General features: G+C 36.0%; 1 protein-coding gene across 1 annotated transcript in view; it reads left to right on the top strand.

The window, feature by feature from the left end:
- The first annotated feature begins 753 nt into the window (after nucleotides 1-753).
- The window catches only part of ADCY10 (adenylate cyclase 10), a 113,489-nt gene continuing 89,665 nt past the window's right edge, over nucleotides 754-24,577 (top strand). The window contains exons 1-7 of the mRNA XM_074266511.1: nucleotides 754-913; nucleotides 3,196-3,366; nucleotides 4,038-4,142; nucleotides 4,789-4,827; nucleotides 5,093-5,236; nucleotides 13,482-13,684; nucleotides 16,006-16,102. Of these exons, the coding sequence (XP_074122612.1) occupies nucleotides 3,219-3,366; nucleotides 4,038-4,142; nucleotides 4,789-4,827; nucleotides 5,093-5,236; nucleotides 13,482-13,684; nucleotides 16,006-16,102 (736 nt within the window). The 5' untranslated portion in view covers nucleotides 754-913; nucleotides 3,196-3,218. The remainder of the gene's footprint in view (nucleotides 914-3,195; nucleotides 3,367-4,037; nucleotides 4,143-4,788; nucleotides 4,828-5,092; nucleotides 5,237-13,481; nucleotides 13,685-16,005; nucleotides 16,103-24,577) is intronic.

Here is a 24,577-nt window from a genome sequence, read left to right as displayed (position 1 = left end):
GTCCATTTCAGCCCCTGCCCTCAAGGAGCTTATATTCTAAGACAACACACAAAAGAGAGATGAAGGATAATTAGAGGAGGAATGTACTTAGCAGTGGCAGTGTGAGGGAATGGTTTTGTAGTCCAGAAAATAAAGAATAGGGCCAGGAGGGAAATGAAAGGCCAATAACCCTCCACAAAATGGAATCTCCAAGAGCCCCACTGGAATCTATAGGACCTAATTCCCCACCATCACCAATGGGAGGGGGAAAGTAAGCTGGTTTTATAAAGGAATATTCCAGGATGAAGTCTCCAGGTCCTCAGATATGGTGAAGCTCCACCCAGAAAAGATTTCAGGTAATATCTCTTGTTACATTCAATGAAGAAATAATAACTCAAAATGTTATCTGGGTTAACATTTCAAAATTGAACAACGTATCTCATCCTCTCCTCTAGGAATCAATAGATTTCCTTCCAGGGGTCTCTATTCGGAATCCAAATTGACTAGGAGGAGGTTTGAGGGATCATAGGATTACATGGATTTAGGGCTAGAAAGGACTTTAGGACACACTGAATTCAATCTCCTCATTTTCACAGGACGCTGAGGAATAACTAAGGAACAGAAAAGCTAAGCCTCTTGGATCAGCAAGAGTCAGATTTAGGTCCTTGAAGAGAAGGAGGACAATGACCACTTGGGAGTGGAGAGAGAATAGCGTGAGCAGCCAATCAGATGCAAGTCTGGTGAGCAGTGTGGGCGGGGCCTGTGAAACTGCCATTTGATAGTGGTCAATCCGGAGGATGGATGTGGCACTTGTGCTATTTTCAGAGTAACTTGGACCAAACCTTGTCCTTAAGGGTTTGGAATCCCCCTGTCTTTTGGTCTGGCTTCTGTGTGGTTTGTTGATTTGCTTTACAGCTGCTTCTAGGGCCTAGAGGTAGGTGAGAAGAAGGGGTGGAAGTGGCAAATCTCTACAAAAAGAGTTGTTTGTGGCAGCCACAGTTAAGGACAAGGATTTGGGCAAGGAGGGTGGGGGAAATCCTTGAACTAGGCTGTTCTTTTTAATGAAGGCAAAAGTCATGGAGACAAAAGGTTTACTTGACTTCCCAACTCCTTGGGAGTTACATCATTTTCATTTCGTGTTCCCTGAATGAGTAACAATTTATTGAGCACCTACTGTGTGCCAGGCGCTGAGCTAAACAATTTACAAACATCTCATTTCATCCTCAAACCATCCCTAGGGGGTAAGTGTCATTATCATTCCTGTTTTAAAGATAAACAAACTGAGCCTGATATAAATTATTTTCCTGGAGTCACAGAGATAGTATCTGAGGCTAGATTTGAAACTCAAGTTTTCCTAATCTTATCTCCTGTTTTCTCCTAATTAGCACATTGCTCCTAAGGCTAGCTCTTTCTCCCAGTCTTTTATTTCTACCTTTCAACAATTTCTTCCTCCACTACCTATAGATATATCCTTAAAAAAAAGAGACTCACCATCTCCTCAAACTATCAATCTATATGTCTATTTCTTTCATGATTAAAGCCCTAGAAAACACTACTTTCATCATCTCCACCTCTGTTCTTGCAATCTAGCTTCCGACCTCAACACCCAACTGAAAAGGATCTCTTGAATTCATCTCAATTGCCAACTCTGATCACTTTATCTCAGTTTTCTTCCTTCTCAACTTCTCTACTGGGAGTTGACACTGGTGAATCCTGACTCTCCTTATTGGGTTTTTGTGACATCACTCTATGGTTATTCTCATTAAAACCAGAATTATTTCCAGTCTTAAAAGTTAATGGCCACCTCTGCAAGCAACTAATGCTATCAGAATTGATATAGAATATTTCTACCATGTTTTATATTGGATTACTTGCCATCTAGGGAAGGGGATGGGGGGGGAGAGGAAATTAGAATACAAGTTATATGTTTTGAAAACAAAAAGCTTTAATTTAAAAAGTATCCCCCAAAATTAATATAAAATAAGTTTATTAAGATGCCTATAGAGAACAGGGAAAGCACTCATGTCTTAGCCACCTCATGTAATACTGTATCCCATCTTTAAGTGAATGTAATTCCTTCTCATCTGCCCAGTCCGATAGTCCCTGCAAAACTCATTTTAAGCTTCTGCCTCACATACTACTATATTGGGTCCCTTGTTGGCATATATTCTTTCTATACAGATATTTTTTGTATACATTAAACTATGTTGCTGTTCAGTCCTTTCAGGAATATCCAATTCTTCAGGAATATCCAGAGCCCATCTGGAGTTTTCTTGGCAAAGATCCTAGAATAGATTGCCATTTCCTCCTCCAGTTAATTTTACAGATGGGGAAATTGAGGCAAACAGGGATTAAATGACTTAACCTGGGTCACAACTAGTAAATGTTTGAGGCTAGATTTGAACTCAGATTTAATCTTTCAATTCATTCTTTTTATTTTTTTTTATTTTGCTGAAGCAATTGAGGTTAAGTGACTTGCCCAGGGTCACAGAGCTAGGCAGTGTTAAGGGCTGGTGCTCTATCCACTGTGCTACCTAGCTGTCTGTCCCTCTCAATTCATTCTTGTTCCTGGCTCTGCAGGCCCTGCTTAGAGCTTGCTTGTACACTAATACCCTAGTGTTTTTCTTCCAGGCTATTAGTCAAAAAGATCACATATACTCAGATCATTTGATATATATTGTCTCTGACACACACACATCCATAAAACCATCAGGCATAAGCAACCTTCACAAATAGGGGGCTGAGAAGAAAGGGGAGAGGGGAAATGTTTCTCAAAAGCTAAAGGAATGTAATAAGATATAAAGGAAAAAAACAGAAGAAAATGAATTTGTCAAGGTAAAAGGAAAAATAAGATCCATCAGAAAATACAACTTGTAGGGAAAAAATGTAATGAAGATGGTTCACTTTCCACACAATGTGCATTTTAAGTTTTTTCTAAAGTGGAGAAAATACTACCCTTACTTAACAGGCAACATTGAGCAGAAACTTTTCAGAATTAAAAGACAGTCTGTTACTGTGAGAATGTTTAAAGTAAATGGGCCCCCATTAGGGGATTGAATTTCCTGCTATTTAGTACCAGGATAATCATTCTAGATATAAGAAAGAGGGGGGGAATCTTAAAAATAAAAAGGAATGAATATGGGTTAAAATTCAGTTGTTTCTATCACCCCATCCTATGATTCAGCAATCTATATACTCTTTTCTCTCTAACCACAGAGTTCTGAAAATTTTCTTCTGAGATGAATATTAGAAAAGCATCATTACCAGATCGGACCATTGTCAGAATAGCCGCTCACTTACCGGACCTCATTGTCTATGGAGATTTTACCCCAGAGCGTCCTTCCACAGAGTATTTTGATGGAATCCTCATGTTTGTGGATATTTCAGGCAAGTGTAAAAGAGATTTCTAACAGTGAAAGAAGAAAGCCAAAATTCTAATATGTTTGAGGAGGGACAGGGCTAGGGAATGGAAAAAAAAAACCAAAAAACTATTTCAGATTTATAATGAGATTATTCTAAATTAATAAATAAGCATGAATGCAGGTACCCACTTTGATCAGGGCTCTTTCCCCTCTCTCCAACATCTTTAACAAAATTATAAAGTTGGAAAAGTTGACTTCCATGTCTGAAGCCTCTCTTGTATGCCCTTTAGCTCCCACACTGGAATGCCCTTCTCCCTTCACTGCTTTTGTGTGACCAGTGGCTTTGTCTTATCAAAACCTGCTTCCTGGGAGAGGATCTAATATTAGTAATTTACACCAAAGTGAATCTATCAAGATGTCCTCATTTCCAATCATAGAATAAAAATTTTGCCTCCTAATAAAATAATTTTAGGGACCATTGGGCAAATAGGAAAAAGTATTGGAGGGAAATGGTAGGAGACAGAATCCAGGATCCACCCCAAATCATGTAAATATGAATCATTGCTTTCTCCTTGTCATAAAACAACAACAACAAAAAAAAGTTGAGTCCTGATGCTTCCCAATTTAGTACTCTTCTCCTGGCTTCTTTCTGACTCTTCTCAGAATACAAATGAGTTACTTGTACCTGTGCCCTAGGTTTCACAGCAATGACTGAGAAATTCAGTACAGCCATGTACATGGACCGAGGAGCAGAGCAGCTGGTGGATATTCTCAATCGCCACATAAGCGTCATAGTGGAAAGTAAGTACTAGAGCTGGAGTTTGGCTTGAAAATTTGTTACAACATTATTCTTCCTATATTTGAAGAGAGCCATGGAAGGCACTTTCATTTTGATTCTTTTGTTTTCTTTTAGCTTCCCTATAGAGTATTAGTAGAAGGTATTTAGGGAACAAGTTTTTATGTTGCTGGAGTTCAAGGAGAGATGGACAGTGAGTCACAGTTTAACTGGGAATATAGTCAAATTGCATTAATTTGCATTATTCATTAATTCACTAGTTTGAATTGGTGAAAGACCTAAAGCACAATACATTTCCAAAAGGAATTCACTTTGAGTATTGAAATTAGCTATTTTATTCTTCATAGTTGTATCTCCAGTATCTAACACAGTCCCTAACAGGTAGTAAAAACAAAAATATGTTAATTATCTGACTGATAAAAGCACTGACTCAAAAGAGGTCAATGAAATAATATCAAATAATTATAATGATAAAACAAGAATGGTTTCAAGAGAATTGGCTCATTGCCTTGTTATACTACTCCCATGCACTATATCTGTGTCCCTTTCATTCAGCAATGAAAGGAAAGAGCTTTTTGGTTTGTCTCATAATGTTTTTGTTTTTTGTTTTTTAAAGAAATCAGTATGTGATTTCCCCTCTCCTTTTCTCAGAGGTGCTGATTTTTGGAGGAGACATCTTAAAGTTTGCAGGTACTGATCTTACTGATCTGGGAGGGGGAATAAGAAACTATGAAGAGGCCCTTCCACCTTAAATAGGATTTCAATTGTTACTTATTGTCTGTCTTTCATTCTCGAAAGGACACCCCAAAAGAGGTGCAGCAAGGAACAAATATAAAGTGAATTTGAAGAGTTTTATACAAATGAGGTTCCCTACAGAAATACCCAAATGGGCTGGTCTCTAGGAGAAACCAAAAGTATAACCCCTCTCTATCCCACTCTTGTGCGTCTTTTAAAGGAGATGCATTGCTAGCCTTGTGGAAGGTTGAGCGAAAGCAGCTGAAGAATTTTATAACTGTGGTGGTTAAATGCAGTCTAGAAATCCATGGAATTTTTGAGAATCAAGAATCTGAAGAAGGCCTGGATATCAGAGTCAAGATCGGTAAGCTGAAAGACAGCAGTATATATGGTCACATCATTGTTCATTTATTCATTTTTTCAAAGAAAAAATTTTACTAAGACTCGTATGTAAGAAGTCATTACTATCCTCATTAAGCCAACCAAACCAAACAACAACGACAAAAAAAAAAAAAAAATAACCCAACTCTGAAGAGGGAACAAATATAAATAAGACAGGTCTTCTTTTGAAGGACTTAAAATCAAGTAAAAGTGATGACACCCACATAAATGAAGTACAAATTATGATTTAGGCAGAAGAGGAATAAAAGCACCAGAAGATTAAATAAGGGAGATATCAAACTTATTTTTATTAGTAATAACAATAATATCTCATGTTTCCATAGGGCGTTAAGGTTTCCAAAGCATTTTCTTCCCTAGTACCCTCTGAGGTAAGCTTTTCAAGCAAAGCTATATAGCATAACATTTTCAGAATGCTTTACATATGATATCTCATTTAAATCTTCCAATGGCTAAGTAGAGTACTACTATTATCAGTCCCATTCCATGATGAGAAAGGATCTTGAGCTCACTTACAAGTAAGTGTTGAAGACTGATTCTGAGCCAAAATCTTTCTGAGGTTTGTTTTGTTTTTGGAGGCACTAAGGTTAAATGATTTATCCAGAGTGACATAGCTAGCATGTCTCTGAAGCCATATTTGAATTCAGGTCCTTCTGACTCCAGAGTCTGTGCTTTATCTTATTGTACCACCAGGAGCCCGAACCTTTCTGACTCCATGTATAGCTATTACCTGTTCTGCTACTACCTCCATTTCACAAATGACATTAAGCTACAGTGAAGTGAGCTCACACAGTTAACTCAAGTATTAAGTACCTATTGTACATCAAACACTATGGATACAAATTTTTTAAAATGAAATAATCCCTATGTAAATGAGCTAATATTCTAATGATGGGAGAACAAATACATGTAACACAAATATAAAAATACATCCATATATGTGTATATTTATGTGAAACGGTTAAAATACAAAGTAGTTTGGGAATGAGGGCACTTGCACTTGGAGGAATCAAGAAGGCTTCAAGCAGAAGACAGTGTCTGAGTTTCACCTTAAAGGAAAGAGGCATTCTGTGAATCCAAGGTAAGAAGGGAGTACATTCTAGATGCAGTATGATCACCCTGGCTCGTTCTTCCTTGGCTTGTTTCCTGTGTTGTTTCCTCTCAGGATTCTGGGGAAATCTGAGAGGTTCATGAGATGTCCCTTTCCTTTACTATCAGCTTGAACCACCACGAGTTATTTTCCTCCCATTTTCAGTGCTGGTGACTAGCATCCCAGTTCAATTTGATTACTTACCATTGATTAGCTTTTCCAAAAATATTTTTGCTTCAAAGCCATAGCCAAAGCAAACATAAAAACATTCCCTCCCATCTCCATCACAGAGGCATATTCTTCACCACCCTGCAAACTTCTGTGGGAGAATAGGTTTGAAACTTAGCTCAGTACCAATAGAGTATAGGTCCTACCATGTTCCTGACAGCAGATGAGTACTTGTTTTGCCTCCTGCTGGGCTGGGGACTCAAAGTCTCTCCTCATTTCTCAAGGCATCAATGTTGCCCCATTTACAGACCTTAACCATGAAACCCTGGGATGTTGAGGACACCTTTTGAACTTTAAAAGTTTGTAGATTCCACTCCCTTCATTGGCCACCAAGCTCCCCCGAGAGTACTGAAGCCAAAAGATAGTAGCTAAAACTGACAAACCTTTTTTGAGTGGATATACAACCAATCAAAGAGCCTCCTTGTCAATATTTGGTTAGCCACCCAGTTACAGAATATCCTCACAGGGCACTATAGTCTTTCCAAGAACATACATCATCACACTTCTTCAAGAAGCAGTTCCATAAAATCCTCTTCAGAGATAAACTATTGGCATGTACCAGACCCCCATTATAAAAACTTGGGAGACAAGTACAAAAGCATGAGAAAAGGAGATGGACTGTCAAAAGTGGGGAACAGAGAAGAGGAAACAGAAGTAACATCCAATGAGACTGAAAAGATAGGTCAAGATCAAGTATATAGGACTTGAAACAGAAGGGTTTACAGGACAATCCAGGTGTTGGTTAGGTAGGGGAATCAAGTAAGATCTGTGATAACAAGCATCCTTGTTTTACCCTTGATATTATCTCTTTAACTTTTCAACATTATATTTAATGTTTGCTCTTGGTTTTAGACATATTAGCTACATTAAGGAAAGGTCTATTTTTTCCTACGTTTTTAACAAACAGGTATGGGATTTTGTCAAAAATCCTTTTCAATATTGATTGATATAACCATGTAATTTTTATTATTATTTACATGACTTGTTATATTATGTTGAACTAACCTTGCATTCTTAGTAGTATTTCAACATGGTCAAAGCATATAGTCCTTCAAATATGTTATTTTAGCCTATTTGCTAAAATTTTACTTAAAATTTTTGTCATTGCTTATTAGGGATATTAGTCTATAATTTTTTTCTTTTTCTCTGGTATGAATAAAAAGACTATATATTTGTATCATATAAAGAGACTGGAACAGTGTCTTCTTTTTCTATTATTGCAAATAACTTTGAATAGATTATTCTTTGAATGTTTGATAGGATTCAATTATAAATCTCAGCGTCTTGAGTTTTTCATTGAGCATTCATTTTTGACTTGCTTGATTCAATTACTTTGATATTGGCTTATTCTTTTGTTAATCTAGATATATTTTTGTAAGTAGTCAGGCATTTATAACACTAATGTAATGCCTCATTTTTGAGAAAGAGAAGAATTTTCTCCTTTTCTAAGTTTTCTTCCTCTTTTTTACCCTTGTTCCCTAAGCTTCTCCATCAAAAACTCAACTATATAATTTTGTCTTGGGGGATGAATGTAAACCTAAAATCCCTGAAGTCAGTGTGGGACCAGGCTGTTCCTTTTATCTGTAGGGCAAATAGAATCTTCTCTTCCATTCCTTTCTCCATCTCTGAAAAGACTATTACATATAGGTATATGATTGTGATGGAATACTATTATGCTATAAAAAATGAAGCTTTCAGAAAAACTTGGAAATACTTGTATGAACTGTTAGAAAATGAAGTGAGCAGGATCAGGAAAATATAATACATAGTAACAGCAATATTGCATCATAACCAAATGTGACTTAGTTATTCTCAGCAATACAATGATCTAAGACAACTCCAGAGGACTGGAAAATCAGGATTTGTTACCATGATATTCTTAGGATTTTTTCAACAGCAAAAATCTTTCAGGAAGGGATTATTGATTCTTTCTATTTTCTCTTTGTCTTTTGGTTTGAATGAATTTGGGTTGTTTTTGTTTTTAGCTCCTTAAAATATGTGTGTCCGTACCTTAGGTGGTACAATAGAGTACTTAGATCCAAAGTCAGAAAGATTAGAAAGATTACCTCTGTTCAAATCTGACCTCAAATACTAGGTTTTTCAAGGAGCCTTATTGTTCTTAAATTATTTCTCCTTGATCTGTTAGTAGGTCAACTTTTAAAATATCAGATTATCTTGTTTTTACCCTATTTTTCAATCTTTTGGTTTTGTCTTAATATTTCTTTTTGTCTCATGGAGTCATTGATTTCTGTTTGTTCCTTTCTAGTTTTTGAATAGTCCATTACCTAGGACTTATTAAGAGATGTAGGCTAAGCTGTAAAGGCAGCATCTTCTTAGTTCAGGTTCAATGTGGGACAAAATGAAACATTGTCAAGTTACTAAACATTTAATGAAGAGATTTATTTTGTCCTAACCAGCAAGCACATTCAACCAGAATATACTAGCACATAGTTTTCTCTAAATGCAGGCTTCTGATCTCCTTCTGAAATGTGTCTGGTCATTTGATTATCAGGGCATGGTTTGGGGCATTCCCCAAGTTGGAGGCATCTACTAAACATACCTGAAACCTTTTCTGCCTGCAAACTAGGAAGCTGTGTCATGGAAGCTGAGGTCAGCCAGGTTTGGGATATTATAGTCAGGGAAACTGGTTCAGAAAACCTCTGGTCTCCTGGTATGCCATCCTTAGTGGTGAGGCCCTAATGATCTTCTAGAGGACCTTCTATCCTTTAAGGATTTTAGATAATCTTCCTATCATGAAAAGTATTGAGAGAGGAAAAAGGGGGAATAGGAAAAAACAAGCTAATACTAAATTAAAATGTGAAAAGTAGTCCTTCTCTTCCCCTCTCTGGAAGAATCAAGTTTTAATTCTTCTACAAGACCAGTCTCCTAGCATGGGAAATCCCTAAAAGGAAGAAAAAATATGGAGGTGGTGGCAGAATGGGGAGAGTTTGGAAATACGAGAAGCAAAACAAAACAAAAATGCGCCCCCAAAGTGGAGGAATACAAAAACCACAAGTCCTAAGTCTTTCCTTCCTCCTTCAGAAAGACTGAGTCTTAAAGGTTCCCAGTGTGTTCCATATGATGGGTGATGACACATCTTGGAAGTTCACAGAGGGTTTCCTACTATAAAGGGTGACAATGAATCACAGCAGCACCAACACTATCAGAGCCACAGCACAGATGATGATCCTGATGTGATCATAGATTTCTTCTTATTATGTTAGGTGGTGGTGATGAGCAGGAGCAGCTCTAGGGTCTCAAGCAGGGACACTTCTGGTCTAGTCAACATATCTTTGTTCTGCACCAGACTCATCTGTAATAACTTAAGATCATAAGGAGTATTCATAATCCATTTGGAAAGTTTTGTGATAAGAAAATATCCCCCGTTTAAAAACAAGAGACAAAGGGAAGTGAACAATACTTTTACAATTGTGAAAGAAGTTCTTTTAGACAAAACTGCAGGGTCTCTTATCAAGGACAACATGTAGTTGTTACAACAGTAGATGAGGTCATCTGCTTTACTAGGCCTTTGCATAGTTCTATTTTATTTCTCCTTCAATGGGGGTTTCTAATATTGGGCCACTGGATAGTTGGGGGATTAAGTAAATCAAGATGTTGGAAAATAATTATGGTGTCTATTTTCCTCTCACAACACTTAAGAACACTTGAAGTTTTAGATACTCCTGGAACTTTGAGGGTCAGAAATTTAGATATTCATGGATTACCCATGAATAAGATAAAATGTCTCCAGTTAAAGTGCTGCTTTGCCTGAACTGGTTGGTGCTGTTCCTTGTTGCTTCTGAAACCCCACAAAGTGGATCTCCAACCTCTCTAGAGATTTCTTATGGGGGAAGGTCCCCTCTTGTTGCCTCCAGATACAGAGCTTTGTGGATTACAAGCATCTCTGCTTTATCTCCTCTTGTATTGGGAGACTTCTTTCTTATAAAATATCATCTGCTTGTGAACAGGAGAATGTCTCAGTAGTTTGCCATTAGACCATAGCAAGTCTCAATAGATATAGAACTAGATTTGGAATGAGATACCTTAATTCAAATCCTACTTAAAACACTTATTCACAATGAGATCGTCAACAAGTCATTTAATTTTTCAAGTCCTCAGTTTCCTCATAAGTAAATTAGATATAATCATCCTGGCTTCTACTGCCTGAAAGTCAGGTATGTAACATTCACCTTTTCTCCAGGTTATTCCACTATTCTTATGGGTTCTAGGCATAGGTATAAATGGATTTTTCCTTAAATGATAAGAAGCATCAAAGTAAAACCATCAGCAAGTATTATTTATAATGAGAATATGCTTCCCATTATTTTTCATGAGAACAGGCCTTCTCAATAAGATCAAAATGAAACAGAGATACCCATTATCATCAATATTATTCAATATTGTATTAGAAATGCTAGCAATAGCAATGAGAAGAAAAGGAAATTATACAAAATAGAATGGAAAACAAGATAATAAAACTAACTCTCTTTTCAGATAACATGATAATACTTTTGGAAAATCCTAGAAATTCAACTAAAAAGCTAGTTGAAACAATAATTTTAGCAAAGTAGCAGGATATAAAAGAAACCCACATAAATCATCAGTCTTTTTATATATGACTAATACAACCCCACAAGAAGATAGTATGAGATACTCCATTTAAAATAACTGTAAATATTATAAAATACCTGGGAGCATACCTGACAAGACAAGACAAACTTAAACATAATTATAAAATACTTTTTAATACAAATCAGATTTAAATAAATATTAATTGTTCATATAGAATCAACATAATAAAAATGATAACTCTACCTAAACTAATCTTATTCAATTCCATCCCAATTAAACTCCTCCAAATTATTTTGTTGAGCTAGAACAAAATAATAAATTTAATTTTCAACAACATTAAAGGTCAAGAATATCAAATGAATTAATGAAAAAAAGTAAAGGAAAAAGGTCTTAACAGTACCAGATCTTAAAACTATATCAGAAGGCAGTTATTATCAAAACTACCTGATACTGGCTAAGAAATACAAAGATGGATCAGTGGAACAAAATAGGTATACAATAGGTAAAAGATTGTAGTATCCTCGTGTTCAACAAAAGTAAAGATTTAATATTTGGGGATTAGAATACACTATTTGGGGAAAATAGTTGAGAAAACTGGAAAACAGTATGCAGAAATTGGGTATAGATCAACATCTTATACCATTTGCCAAGAAAAGGTCAAAATAGATACATGACATAAGAAAACTAGAAGAATATGGAACATATTACTTATAGACTTATGGATAGAAGAGTTTCTGAATAAATGAGGTTTAAGAGCATTGTGAAATGTAAAATGGATCATTCTGATTATACTAAATTTAAAAAGTTATATACAAAAGAAAAGCAGAAAGTTAGGGGGAAATTTTATAAATAATTTTCCATTAAGGGCCTTATATCTCACATACATAGAGAATTTTATCAGGTTTATGAGAATATGAATTATTCCCCAGTTGTCAAATGGTCAAAGGATGTGAACCCAGAAATTTTTCAAGAAATCAAAACTATATATAATCCTATGAAAAAATGCTGTAAATCATTATTGATTAGGGAAATGTAAATTAAAATAACTTTTAAGTTATTATCTCACACCTGTTAGATTGGCTAAAATAATCAGGAAAGAATGTGAAAATATTGGTGGAACTGTGAACTGAGCCAAACATTTTGAAGAACAATCTAGAATTATGCTTAAAGAGTTATAAAGCAATATCACTATTAAGTCTTTCCCCCAATGTGATCAACTCTTGTTGTAGTGACAAAAACTGGAAATTGAGGGGATACCCATCATTTGGAGAAAGGCTAAGCAAATTATGATGGAATACTACCAGATTATAAGAAATGATGAGCTGATTGATTTTTTTTTAAACAATTAGGATTAAGTGACTTGCCCACTGTTTAGAAAAATATAAAGACTTGCAGAAGTAACGTGAGCAGAAATAAGTGAACATTATGTACAGTAATAGCAATGTTATTCAAAAAAATAATTGTGAATAAGTTATTCTGAGTAATATAAATAATGTCAACCAAAAAGACCTATGAAGGAAATACTACCTTTCAGAGAAAGAACTGATAAATAGAAGTATGCATAGTATGGTTTTACATTTGTTTTAATATCTGCATCAAATGGTGACTTTCGGCAATGCAGACAGAGAAAGGGAGGCAAAGTTAAGAACTTTAAAAGTGTAACCAAAAAACAAAAGATGAAAAAAAAACTATGTAAAATAGCTCATTTCTTGGGACTAAATGGTTTAAGAGAAAAGAGGCAGCCCTGAATCCTTCATTTTGCTTCATGTAACCCTTTACTGTAAGTAAATGAATCTTGCATGCAAAAAGAAAGAGACTATCTAGTAATAGTACGATAATTGTAGAGCTGCAGCCAAATTCCAGCTTTGTAGCCCATGGAAAAAGACATCTTCCAACCATAATCACAAAAGTTCCTGCCCTGCCACAATCCTCTTGTCTCCCAAAAGCAAGTCCTTGGAGTCTCTCATATTAGTACCTCTATCTTAGGTGAACTGTACCTGTCAATCCATTATTATAGGGTTGTTAATGAGCAAAATATTCTGCCAACCTTAGAATACCATATAAATGTGATTTAGCAATGTCATAATTCTTGTAATCATCAGTTTTTGAAGGCTAGTTTTAGTTTTGAGGATAGAAAAAGAGTCAGAAAATGGGCAGATTTAATTTTTCCAAATGTCAGTAGAAATGTGCATTTTCTTCACCTTGGTTCTCTGGCTATAGGATTTCTGACTCCCTACCCACAAAGACAATGAACACTTTCTTGCTGAGAAATGGGAAGCCAGCTTACCTATCTGTACCCGCCTGTCCCTTGCTTTGCTAGGACTGTCTGCTGGCCACATTAAAAAACTGGTATTTGGAGATGAAAAAAGTTATTTTCTGGTGATTGGTCAGGCTGTGGAAGACGTCCGCTTTGCACAGAGCATGGCACAGATGAATGATATTATTCTGTCACCAAACTGCTGGCAACTCTGTGACCGAAGTATAATTGAAATTGAGAGGATTCCTGACCAAAGAGCTGTTAAGGTAGGCAGTGCTGTTAATTATGATGCTCACTTGCCTATCACTGTGGGAGTATAACTGCTAGAGGGACATTGGTCTTATTCTTTGAATTGGGGTCTGTAAAGTTCACAGTATTTTGGTGATGTCAGGTTCTCAGACAATAAATATTAACATTACAGATTCAGAACTTGAAGGGTTCTTAGAGATCATCTAGTTTAATTTTGTCCTTTCACAAATGAGCAAAGAAGCAAAACGACTTTTCCAAGTCACAAAGGTAGTAAATAGCAGTCAGAACTTCTTTTGTTTGCAGTTTATGTGTTCCTTTTGGTGTTCCTATAATCTTAGCTCATGGACATTTTCTGTGATGTGACTTAGCTCCTTTTCTGTGGGCAAATGGGGGGGATGCTCCATTTTTTTTTTTAATTTTTAAATTAAAAAGTGATGCAGTAGATAGAGCATTGGCCCTGGAGTACGGAGATCCTGAGTTCAAACCTGGCCTTAGACACTTAACATTTGCTAGCTGTGTGACCCTAAGCAAGACATTTAACACCAAAAACAAAACAACTAAACTAAACTAAAATTTTTAGCAAGGCATGAAAGCCATGATCAGCCCCATTGGTCCTCTGTGATCACTGCCATTTCTATCATTTTTGCCATCATTACTCTGTAGCTATTATTGCTTTCCCTACATTAAGGAGAGCAACAGCAGCCAAGCTAAGTAGCTTGGACTTTCCTCTTGGATCCCATGCTGGGGGAGAGTGAAGCCATTGGGGAGTCAGGGAGATCACATATAGGAGAAGCTGGCATCCGAAATTGTAAGTATATGTGAGTGTATGGGTGTGAGTGTATGTGAGTGTATGGATATGAGTGGGTGTATGTGAGTGTGTATGAGAGGGTCTGTGTGTGTGTGTGTGTGTGTGTGTGTGTGTGTGTGTGTGTGTGTGTGTGTGTGAATGTATGGATATGAGTGTGTGTGTATGTGCAGGGACTCAGGAGGAGGGGTTGATGGGGAAGGAGGAAGATCATTTCTTTTTTTAAAAGAAATGCAAAACTGCTCCTTCCCTCCTCACACATTTCGACAAAGAAACACAACTTGGTCATAATAGGTGAGGAGGAAGTTTTTTAATCATATACCTAAGAGAAGGATTCTAAAGAAGAGTCACCTTCTAAGTCCAGGGGAAGATAATCGCAAGCGCTGTATACTAAGAATAAAGTAATATGCTATTTTAAGCTGTCAGTAGCTGTCCCAGCAGATAGGACACATTAACATGTTTTCTATAAAGTTCTACTTGTAAGGAGGACCAGGGCAATTTATTTTTTCAAAGGTTATCTGCCACAGCTTAATTTCTCTTTGTATTTGGACTTGCAAAGCAGATTGTGGCAGGACATGACAGTTTCAATTTACACTTGAATTAAGGAAGTTCTAAAAGGAAAAATGGGTGCAGTAGGCAAAGGATTGGTTAATATGAGCTGAAGAAAGCTTGAATATCTGACAAATACTTTATTCTGAATCAGTCTCCCGCCACTAAAAGTTACTATGGGTATATCAAACAATTTTATATTCATTGAAGGCCTCATCTTTTGTTTTCTTGTTTAATTTTTCTTAATGCTAAAATGTTTTGTAAATGTGAGATGGTCCAGGGTCACTTTGAAGCTCAAAGACAGAGGTTGGTAATCTGCCAGGTAATCTGCCACTTTGGTTGGATACTCTGCTAGGGACATTGTAAGACTTGGACTAAAGCAATGAGTGCCAGAGTGATGGCCACCTTTCAATCATCACCTTCCTCTAAAACAGGCTCTCACATATTTTAATGTTTTTAGTGGCTTATTTTTCCCTTAATATTCTTTTAACCAGATTTTTATATAAAAATGAATTGAGAATGAGGGCACATATAGGAAAATGCAGTCTGGGTTCTATAACCTGGGATTCTATGCTCACATCTTCACCTTTGTATTCTGAAAAATTGTCTTAATTAAGTAGCTTCAATGATTCCTTGTCAACTTTTTGATTTTTGGTTTCCAATATCACTTCTTACACATAAAAGCTATGTGACCACAAGCGAGTCATTTATTCTTATGGCAATTCAGGATCTTCATCTGTAAAATGAGAATAATAGAGTCTATCTCAGCTGATCACTGTAAGGATTAAATGAGATCATTCAGATAAAGTGTTTGCAGATTTGAGAGCACTAAATCAATTTTGTGTTTTTTATTGTGACATGCATACCCACTCTGTTTTGTAGCTCTTGTGTCTTCCAATATGTCAGGCAGTATGGACCAAACCCCATACGATATTATACTCTTCATAAGAGGAATAAGTGAAACTTTTATTTTCTCCCATCCAGGTTAACTTCCTGAAGCTATCTCCTGCTTATAATTTTGATGAATTTTTCATGAAATGCATGACCTACATGAAATACTATCCTTCAGGTGATCACAAAAGTAAGTACTTTATTCATTATGGCTCCCATCCAGTCGGTTTGGCTGTCATAACTTGTCTTGTGGCAAAAACCTTTCACTCCAAACCACCCAGATAGTAACAACAACAACAACAACAATAGCCAGCATTTATATAACACTTGAAGGTTTACCAAATGCTTTACAAATGTTTGATCCTCAGAACAGCTCTGGGAAGGGGTACTATTTTTATTCCCATTTTACAAACAAGAAAACAGAGGTAAAAAAAAGAGGTTATCTGGGGTCATATAGCTATTATATAATATGATATGTAATATATATTATTGTTTCATAAAATATATACACATATAAATATACTACATATATAGATATAAATATATATTATATATAAGGTCTTCTGGACTCCATGTCCATCTGTCTATCCACTGCATCAACTAGAACATAAGATTATAAACCTGGAATGGGAAGATAGGAAGGTCATCTTGTCCCATTCTCCCATTTTACAATTTAAGAGACTGAAGCTCTGAAAGATTTGGTGATATTTCCAAAATCGTATAGCTTGTAAGTAGAAGAGTCAGTACTAAAATTCAAGTCTTTTTGTTCCTATGAAGGCATGTCATGTTATTTTTTTTCTTAGAAGCAGTAGTAGCCAGAAGATGAGCCCTTAGATGGGAGACTCCATGATGGAAAGAAACTAAATAAATCTGTCATGGGGAAGACATGCCTGGGGGGTTGGGGAGGTCTTAGAAAGGCAATGAAAAAGCTGCCAGAGCTATGGATGTTCAGGAAAGCCAAATAGCTGTAGTAAGAAAAGGGAAGAGACCAAATTCAGAGGAATTCTGTGGGTGAAGCCCAGTTATAGAATCAAAGACCCTTCAATGGGAGAGAAAGTGGAATGGGAAGGAAAGGAGACCATAGTAACACAAGGAAGAACAGAGGCACAGAAATGGGTTGCAGCTTAACTAGAGATGGATATGGGAAAGGCCTGGTAGTGAGTTGAGTAATGTTCGTAGCTGGGTCAAGCAGAATGAAGACATTGTATTAGGGACATGTTGGTAAATGCTTAACAACTGGTTTTCCCAAATTAAGTTTAAGCTAATTATTAATCATTAACATTTTCTCCCTCATTTTCTTAAATCTAGACAATCCACCAGATAGTAAAGCAAGCCCTGAATTATAGCGTTTGCCAATCTCTAAGATATAAAAACTTAGACTGAAATTTTCAGTCAGCTGAGCCCAGAATACTATCTGACACTGTTTAAAGCTTACTCAGTTTATACATAGTCCCCCTAGCTCCAGTTTTCTCACTTCTACAATCTCACTGATATGAAAACTTCCTCCCTCTCCCTTCATAGTATCTCTGTAACACAGTACATGGTTTTTAAGGACTTCTGTGGCAGACATATTCACCACCCTAAGAACAACTTGCTGGTGAAGCTTTCCAAATTTAGCGGGGTCAAGCCCCAAGCAATCTTATTACTTACTCCATACTTGAAGCCTTTTCAATTCCATAGGACTAGTCAGAGCTTATCTACTCTGTTGATGCAACTTTAGAGGGCCTACTGACTCTTCTGTACAATGATGGGTCATTCATCGGTGGGGGACTTTGGTAGAAATAGATGCCCTAAGCTCATATTAAAATAGTGAGTTTATATTTTAAACCATTCACTACATTTGTGTTCTCCCATATAGATTTTGTTAGAAATAGGTTCCCTAGGGAAAAAAGCAGACTATGAAACTTTTCTTATCAAAAAAACAATGAGCATTTATTAAGTACCTAAGCTTTGTCTGTGGTTCTTCATGTCTTCTGAAATAAGTTTTGAACTCTGCATTTAAAGCCTTGCTTTGGCCTATCTTTGCAGATTTGTATCTCATGATTCCCCTGTTCTGACCAAAGTGATCATTTTCTTTTTTCTGGCACCCCCACAATCTATTATCTTGATTTTATTTAGTTAGTTAAATTAGTTTTATTTATTTTTCTTCTTCAATTTAGTTTATTTGTTTTTAATATATATTACATTATGAATCATTTTTGGAGAGAAAAATCAGAGCAAAAGGGAAAAATCATGGAAAGGGGAAAAAAAAACAGAAAAAAGAAGTGTTTAAAAATGTGTTGATTTATAATCAATCTCTATAGTTCTTTTTCTGGTTGTAGATGGTATTTTCTGTCCAAAATCTATTTGGATTGCCTTGGATTGCTAAACAACCAAGTCTTTCATAATTGATAATTGAACATTCTTGCTGTTACTGTGTACAATGTATTCCTGGTTCTGCTTGTTTTACTTAGCATTAGTTCGTGTAAATCTTTCCAGGCTTTCCCAAAATCAGCTTGTTCATCATTTTTTGTGGAACAGTAATTCCATTACCTTCACAGATCACAACTTGTTCAGCCATTTCCCAATTGATGGCCATCTACTCATTTTCCATTTCTTTGCTACCACAAAAAGAGCTGCTACATACATTTTTGCACATGTGGGTCCTTTTCTCTTCTTTGTGATTTCCTTGAAATATAGACCCACTAGTATTATGGGAGTCATCTGCTAGTTGCTGCTGGGGATCTAATTCTGACCGGCAGAATAGGTCCTTTTATGTGAGAGGATGATAATGATACAAGGAAACTGGGAGGCTGGTGCATTCTTTGACCTGCCTCCCCTTGTCTCTGATTTATTTCATTCCCAATCCATAAGCAACATTTGCATTAGTAAAAGCTGGTTTGCAATTCCTTCAAGAGTGTTAGAGTTCACAATTGTCAGGCTTTTAGAGAACCCCACCAGCCCTTTAATAGTGCAGTCCCCCTTAACCCTTTACAGGCTTTCTGGGTTTCACACTTAGGCATGGTCCTCAACATAGTAGTGTACTACCTTGGTTTTATATGTGCTCAAATTGTTCCCTCTCCTCAGGCTGCCTCTCAGGCCCAATGCAGTTGTCACTTTCCACAGGAAACCTTCCTGATGTCCTTAGTGGTTAAGAATCCTCCACAAATAAGCATATGCTTATTTATTTACATGATGGAGCCCATATTTCCCTCCAAATTCCCTGCCACCCAAGTACAAGATAAGCTTCTTTTAACAAGAACTGTCTTTTATTTTGTCTTTATGTTCCCAACACCTAAGATTAATGTGATTTAGAGTCAAATCTATTCCGACCTCTTTGCTTTAACAAATGAGAAAACTACATACTACTTGCATGTAATAAATAACACAATTAAATTTCAAAGCCAAGCTCTCTGACTCCAATCTTGGGAGGCTTTCCACTAGTCTGGCTCTTTTTGAAAATTCTCTCCCTCTCCCCAGAAGACTGGATACTGAATTCTGCCATATTTGGGAAACTCTCCTTCAGGGAAGTCACTGTTGGAACAGGCGAGGCTCCTAAAAATACCTGAAGACTTGAATGACCCATCTTACTTTGCATGACAATTTTTAATCAACTCATTAAATATCTACTCAGTAGCTATCGTGTGATAGGTGCTGAAAAAGGTAGAGATTATATAGACACACCCCTTGTATCTTGTTAGGACACTGCCTGCTTGGCAGTATTTAATTTTTAACTGATATTGTGTTTGCTTTTAAACTTTCTTGGAATAGAGATGATTAATTTTATCCATTCAAATCCTGTCAGAAAAATAGACAGTAATGAGAAAATTCTGAACCCTAGTCAGCCCACATTTGGAGAATTAACAGTCACTTTTAAATGCCACATTTAACAGAGAGCATTAATAAGCTGGAATATATTAAAAGGAAGGTGATCCTGGAATCCTCAGAAATAAAGAGGCAATTTCTCATTTGGGCCTCTTTGATTCAAAACTGACCTGGTTCAGGTCCTGGAACAGCGGTTATGATGGAAAGCTGTGCTGTTAGCTCTATCCTACAATGGGTGTACTGAGGAACAGGCCATAGAGCTTAAAAGGAAGGAAAAACTCACTAGACACTGAGTTTTTAAAACCAAAGGTTTTTGAGGGTTCTTTTCTCTGCAGCTTCTTGAAGCAGCTCTGTACTCCTCTTGATTTAGGAGGGAGGGAGATGCAGGTTATTTTCCTGTTTTCTCTCTTCAGCTCTTTCTTAAGGGATCCAGCCAGGTCCAGTGGAAAAAGTGATTATCTGGATCCACCCTTTCTGCAATTCATAGTTGTGTGTCTACCTTTAGGGTTTCTGTTAGGAGGGAGACTTTTCAATAAGTTATTTTTGATAAATTTCGACATGTTTTTGCTGAGCTAGAAATTTCCCCAAAAGTTCATGTTCTCATAATTCCTCATCTAAGTATTTCTTGCATTTAAAAAATTAAAATCATCTCTTTAATTGAGTAAGTGAACTAAGCATCCTAATTGTTCATTCTTTTAAAGTGATAAGGTCAGTTCAAGCTTCTAATCTCTTCTGGTGAATAATAATTTTAACATTGCTGTCATGGAGATATTATGATCTAGGGAATGATTTCCTATTTAAAGTTTATGCTCCCAATAGAACTCGAAGACTATATATAATGCATCCAAAGCAAAGAAGAGGTAAGAACATGAATCCTAAATTCTTACAAGATCTTCAAAGGATGCATTACTTATTCTGTTGGACTTATTGTCCAGAAGACCAAATGTAGATGTGTGCAGGGATATCCATGTCATCTCCTTGGAAACCCAGTTCCAGAGACATATTCAGGGAAGTTATAGACAATATGACCAGGATGGACAGGAGTTGGAATCCTGGAGAAGGAATTGACAAGTTTCAGCTGTCTCAGTTGTAGTAGAGCCATGAATAACTGCAGAATATGTACCTAGAAAGAGGTACAGAATCCCAAATGGATACTTAAGCCTCATGAGAAGCCAGGGCCTATGTCTAAAACTATGCTTTCCCTCTTCTACCTGGAAGTGATGGAGCTACAATAATCTTGGCGCTATTTATAGTAATCTCATTCTTCTCCCAGGTTGAAAACTCTAAATATGTACTTCTGAGAAAGTAACGGGAACATTCACGACCATCATTCAGGAAACTTAATCCCCAGGCATCCAATGTCCAGCTCTCCCTTCCCCCCCCCCTTTTTTCCCCGTGTTGTGAGCTTGAATGTTCTTTCCAAAGCTAGATTTTTGGAGTTTGGTTTCAGAGAAGAAAGATACAGCATTTCATTAACTCCTTTATAAAACCTCTGCTTGTCAGCACGTAATGGGGGGGAAAACATTGGCAAAGTAGAGTCAATCAGGGGACTGACCAGGGACTGGTAGCTCATGACCTTGTCTTAGACCAAGGACTCATAAATTCATGGATTGTTAGTTCTGGAAGTGATCTTAAACCCCAATTTTCAGATAATGTAATCAAAGTCTTCACTCCCGAGCAGTTACCCAATCCCTAGTTGTTATTTATCTCTCACCAAAACAAACAAAAACCAAAAGAACTTTACATATACTTTAATTTTACTTTTTGTGATGTCCCTGCCTTCTTCCTTTGTCCCTAGAATTTGGACTTCTGGAGGTCAAAGATTTTTTTATTTTTGTCTTTGTATTCCTAGCATTTAATCCTGTGTCTCTGCACATGGTAGCACTCAATAAATGCTTATTGAATTGAATGGAGACCCAGTTAAGTCAAACAAATTGCCTCAGTTTACACAGTCAGTTAATGGTTGAAATGGTCTGTTGGTTCCTGATCTCCTCCTATTGTGTGATCTTGTTTAAAAGTATTCAGTGTCTTGCAAAATTGATTCATTTACCATCTATCCAACTTCACCTCTCACACTGCTATTCTCTGCTATTCAGATTCTACTGCATCCAACCAAGTCTCTTTACAACTACTTGAGGATGTTCTGGTTAGGCTTCATCTTCTTCATTTTGTCTTCTCTACCTCAGATGCCTTATCTATCTTTTTCACCCATCAAAACCCTATCAGTTCTCAAGGTCAGGGTGGGGTTGGGTGGAAAGGACAGGGAAAGATATAGAACTTGTTTTATTGTTGGTGTTAGCAAATATTTGTTAAGTTGAAGGACATCTTCAATAATTAGTGTATATTGACTCCACATATATAACCAGTATTAAATTGTTTGCCTTTTCAAGAATGAAGGAAGGAAAGTGAGAATTTAGAACTCAAAATTTAAAAAGTGAATGTTAAAAAAAATTTTACATATAATTGCAAATATTTAACAAAATAAATAAAAATATATTTTAAAATAGAATTTTACATTCTGATTTTTTAAAAGGTATTTAATGCATATATAATAGTAAACTTTGTTTCATATTGGCAAAAGGATATGAATAATTTTTTAAATTGAAATGATTAAAATCTTCAAACATTTCTTAATAAGAATGCTATAAATTCCTTGGAGGAAAAAAATGCAAATTGAAATAACTTTTAAATTTTACATCCTACTTAATCAGATTAACAAAATTGATAGAATATCAAAATGGTAAAATTTGGGGGTGTTGTGTAGAGACAGGTATATGGTTGAAAGAACTGCAAATTTGTCCTCCATTATGAAAAATCAACTTGGAACAATGTTAGAAATGTCAGAAATGGAAATTGCCCTGTGACCTAGGATACCATTATTAGGCATGTACCCTCAAGAAAATTAACAACAGAGGGGAAAAGTGCTTATATATACAAAAATATTTTTTTTGTAAAATCTTGTATTTTTGTAAAATTTTTTTGTAAAATCTCTGGGGAAGCAAAAAAGAAAAGAAAAACAGAAATAGTTCCCATTAATTGGGGGAATGTTGTATGTATGTATGTACTAACTTATTATTCTACTGTAAGAAGTGACAAATATAAAAAAATTTGAGATACTGGAGAGGGGATATAAATTAATAGAAAAACAAGGGGAAAAAAAAACTAATGTATATAGTAATATTCCATTGGTCATGGTAATTTTCCTTTGGAATGGGATTACAAAGACTTCATGTAGGAAGTGGTACCTAAGTAGTAACTAGCAATGACAAATCCTCCATAAATTTGGATATTGTTTCTCAAATAGAAATATGTTTTTCAAAAGTATATTATGTCTTCCCATGCAATGCAATAATTTTACAAATTCAATTTGCCATCACTATCAATTAATTAGACTTACATTGTCCTGTGTTGTGACAAAATAGAAGGGGTTTCAGGGTATTGAAAGCTACTGAAAGCCAAGTGCTGCCTCCATACTTCTTTTTTTCCCCATAATCTTAGTTCTGGAAAAGAAGAACTTTTAGGAATAATTTACCACCATTCTTATGTTTTTCCTTGGGAAGAGTATATCACTCATTAGGCAAATCAAAAAGCTCACCAATAAATGAAAATAGTAAAAACAGTTTTACATATCTGCATTAGGGCTGAGTGCATTATTACAGAGGGGCCGAATTTGTCTGTAACGATATGATATTCTCAGCATTCATGGGATGCTCATTCAAGTTCGTATATGAAAGTTGTCAAGGAGTCCCTGCAATTGTTTGAATTGACAGAATGGGAATGAGAAGAATTCTGAACCATTAAGCAAATTCTGAGCTGATCATGGCAGTTAACTAAGCAGATCTAGTGGTTTCATGGAATCGACACAGAATAGAGGCCATTAGGCACCTTGGCACACAATAAATATAATGGGGCCTGCTGTTTCTGCATCTATAAATCAGTTGTGATTATAAGCACGTATTCTGTTATAGAATACTTTTGAAAGCCTTCCTGTTCCTATCTCATATTTCTAAGATGTTTCAATATATATGTTTGTAATTCTTTAAAATTTTTGGATATACAGTATACATATACATATACATATACATATACATATACATATACATATATATATATATACACACACACACATAGAGAGAAAGAGAGGGGGGGGGGAAAGAAGGCAGATAAGTTAGAAGTTATTGATGTTTTCTCAGTTTTGGGGGTTTTGAGGGGTAATAATTAAGTCTGTAATCCCTCACCCTATTACATTTAGTATATTCTCCTCTTTGAGACTCAATTCCTGGTGTTGTGTGTAGCATGGGCCTCCTCCCAATACTCTGAGGCTAGTACAATTGTTGTTCTTGTCTTTATTTAGTTTCATTTCTACTTACTAATACAGCACATTGGAGTTAGGGGCTAACTGTAGTTACTTAAGTGAAGATGAGTCTTTTTTTTTCTTCTTTGTATTTTTTATTTTTTTAAATAATAAAAATAGCTCTTTATTTTCAAAATAAATACAAAGAGAGTTTTTCAATATTCATCCTTGCATATTCCAAATTTTTCTCCCTCCCTTCCCCCAACTTCCTCCCCTAGATAGCAATTAATCCAATATATGTTAAATATGTGCAATTCAACTATACACATTTCCATGTTTATCATGCTGTACAAGAAAACTCAGATCAAAAAGGGAAAAAAATAAGAAAACACAAAGCAAGCAAACAACAAAAATGGTGAAAATATTATGTTGTGATCCACATTCAATCCCATAGTCCTCTCTCTGGATGTAGATGGCTCTCTTCTTCACAAATCTACTAAAATTGGCCTGAAATATCTCATTGTTGAAAAAAGCTTCATCCATCAGAGTTGATCATAATATAAGATG

Source organism: Sminthopsis crassicaudata, chromosome 4 (genome assembly GCF_048593235.1).
Source record: "Sminthopsis crassicaudata isolate SCR6 chromosome 4, ASM4859323v1, whole genome shotgun sequence".
Taxonomy (NCBI): Eukaryota; Metazoa; Chordata; class Mammalia; order Dasyuromorphia; family Dasyuridae; genus Sminthopsis; species Sminthopsis crassicaudata.
The sequence above is the reverse complement of the archived record's forward strand: the minus strand, read 5'-3'. Positions and strand labels throughout refer to the sequence as shown.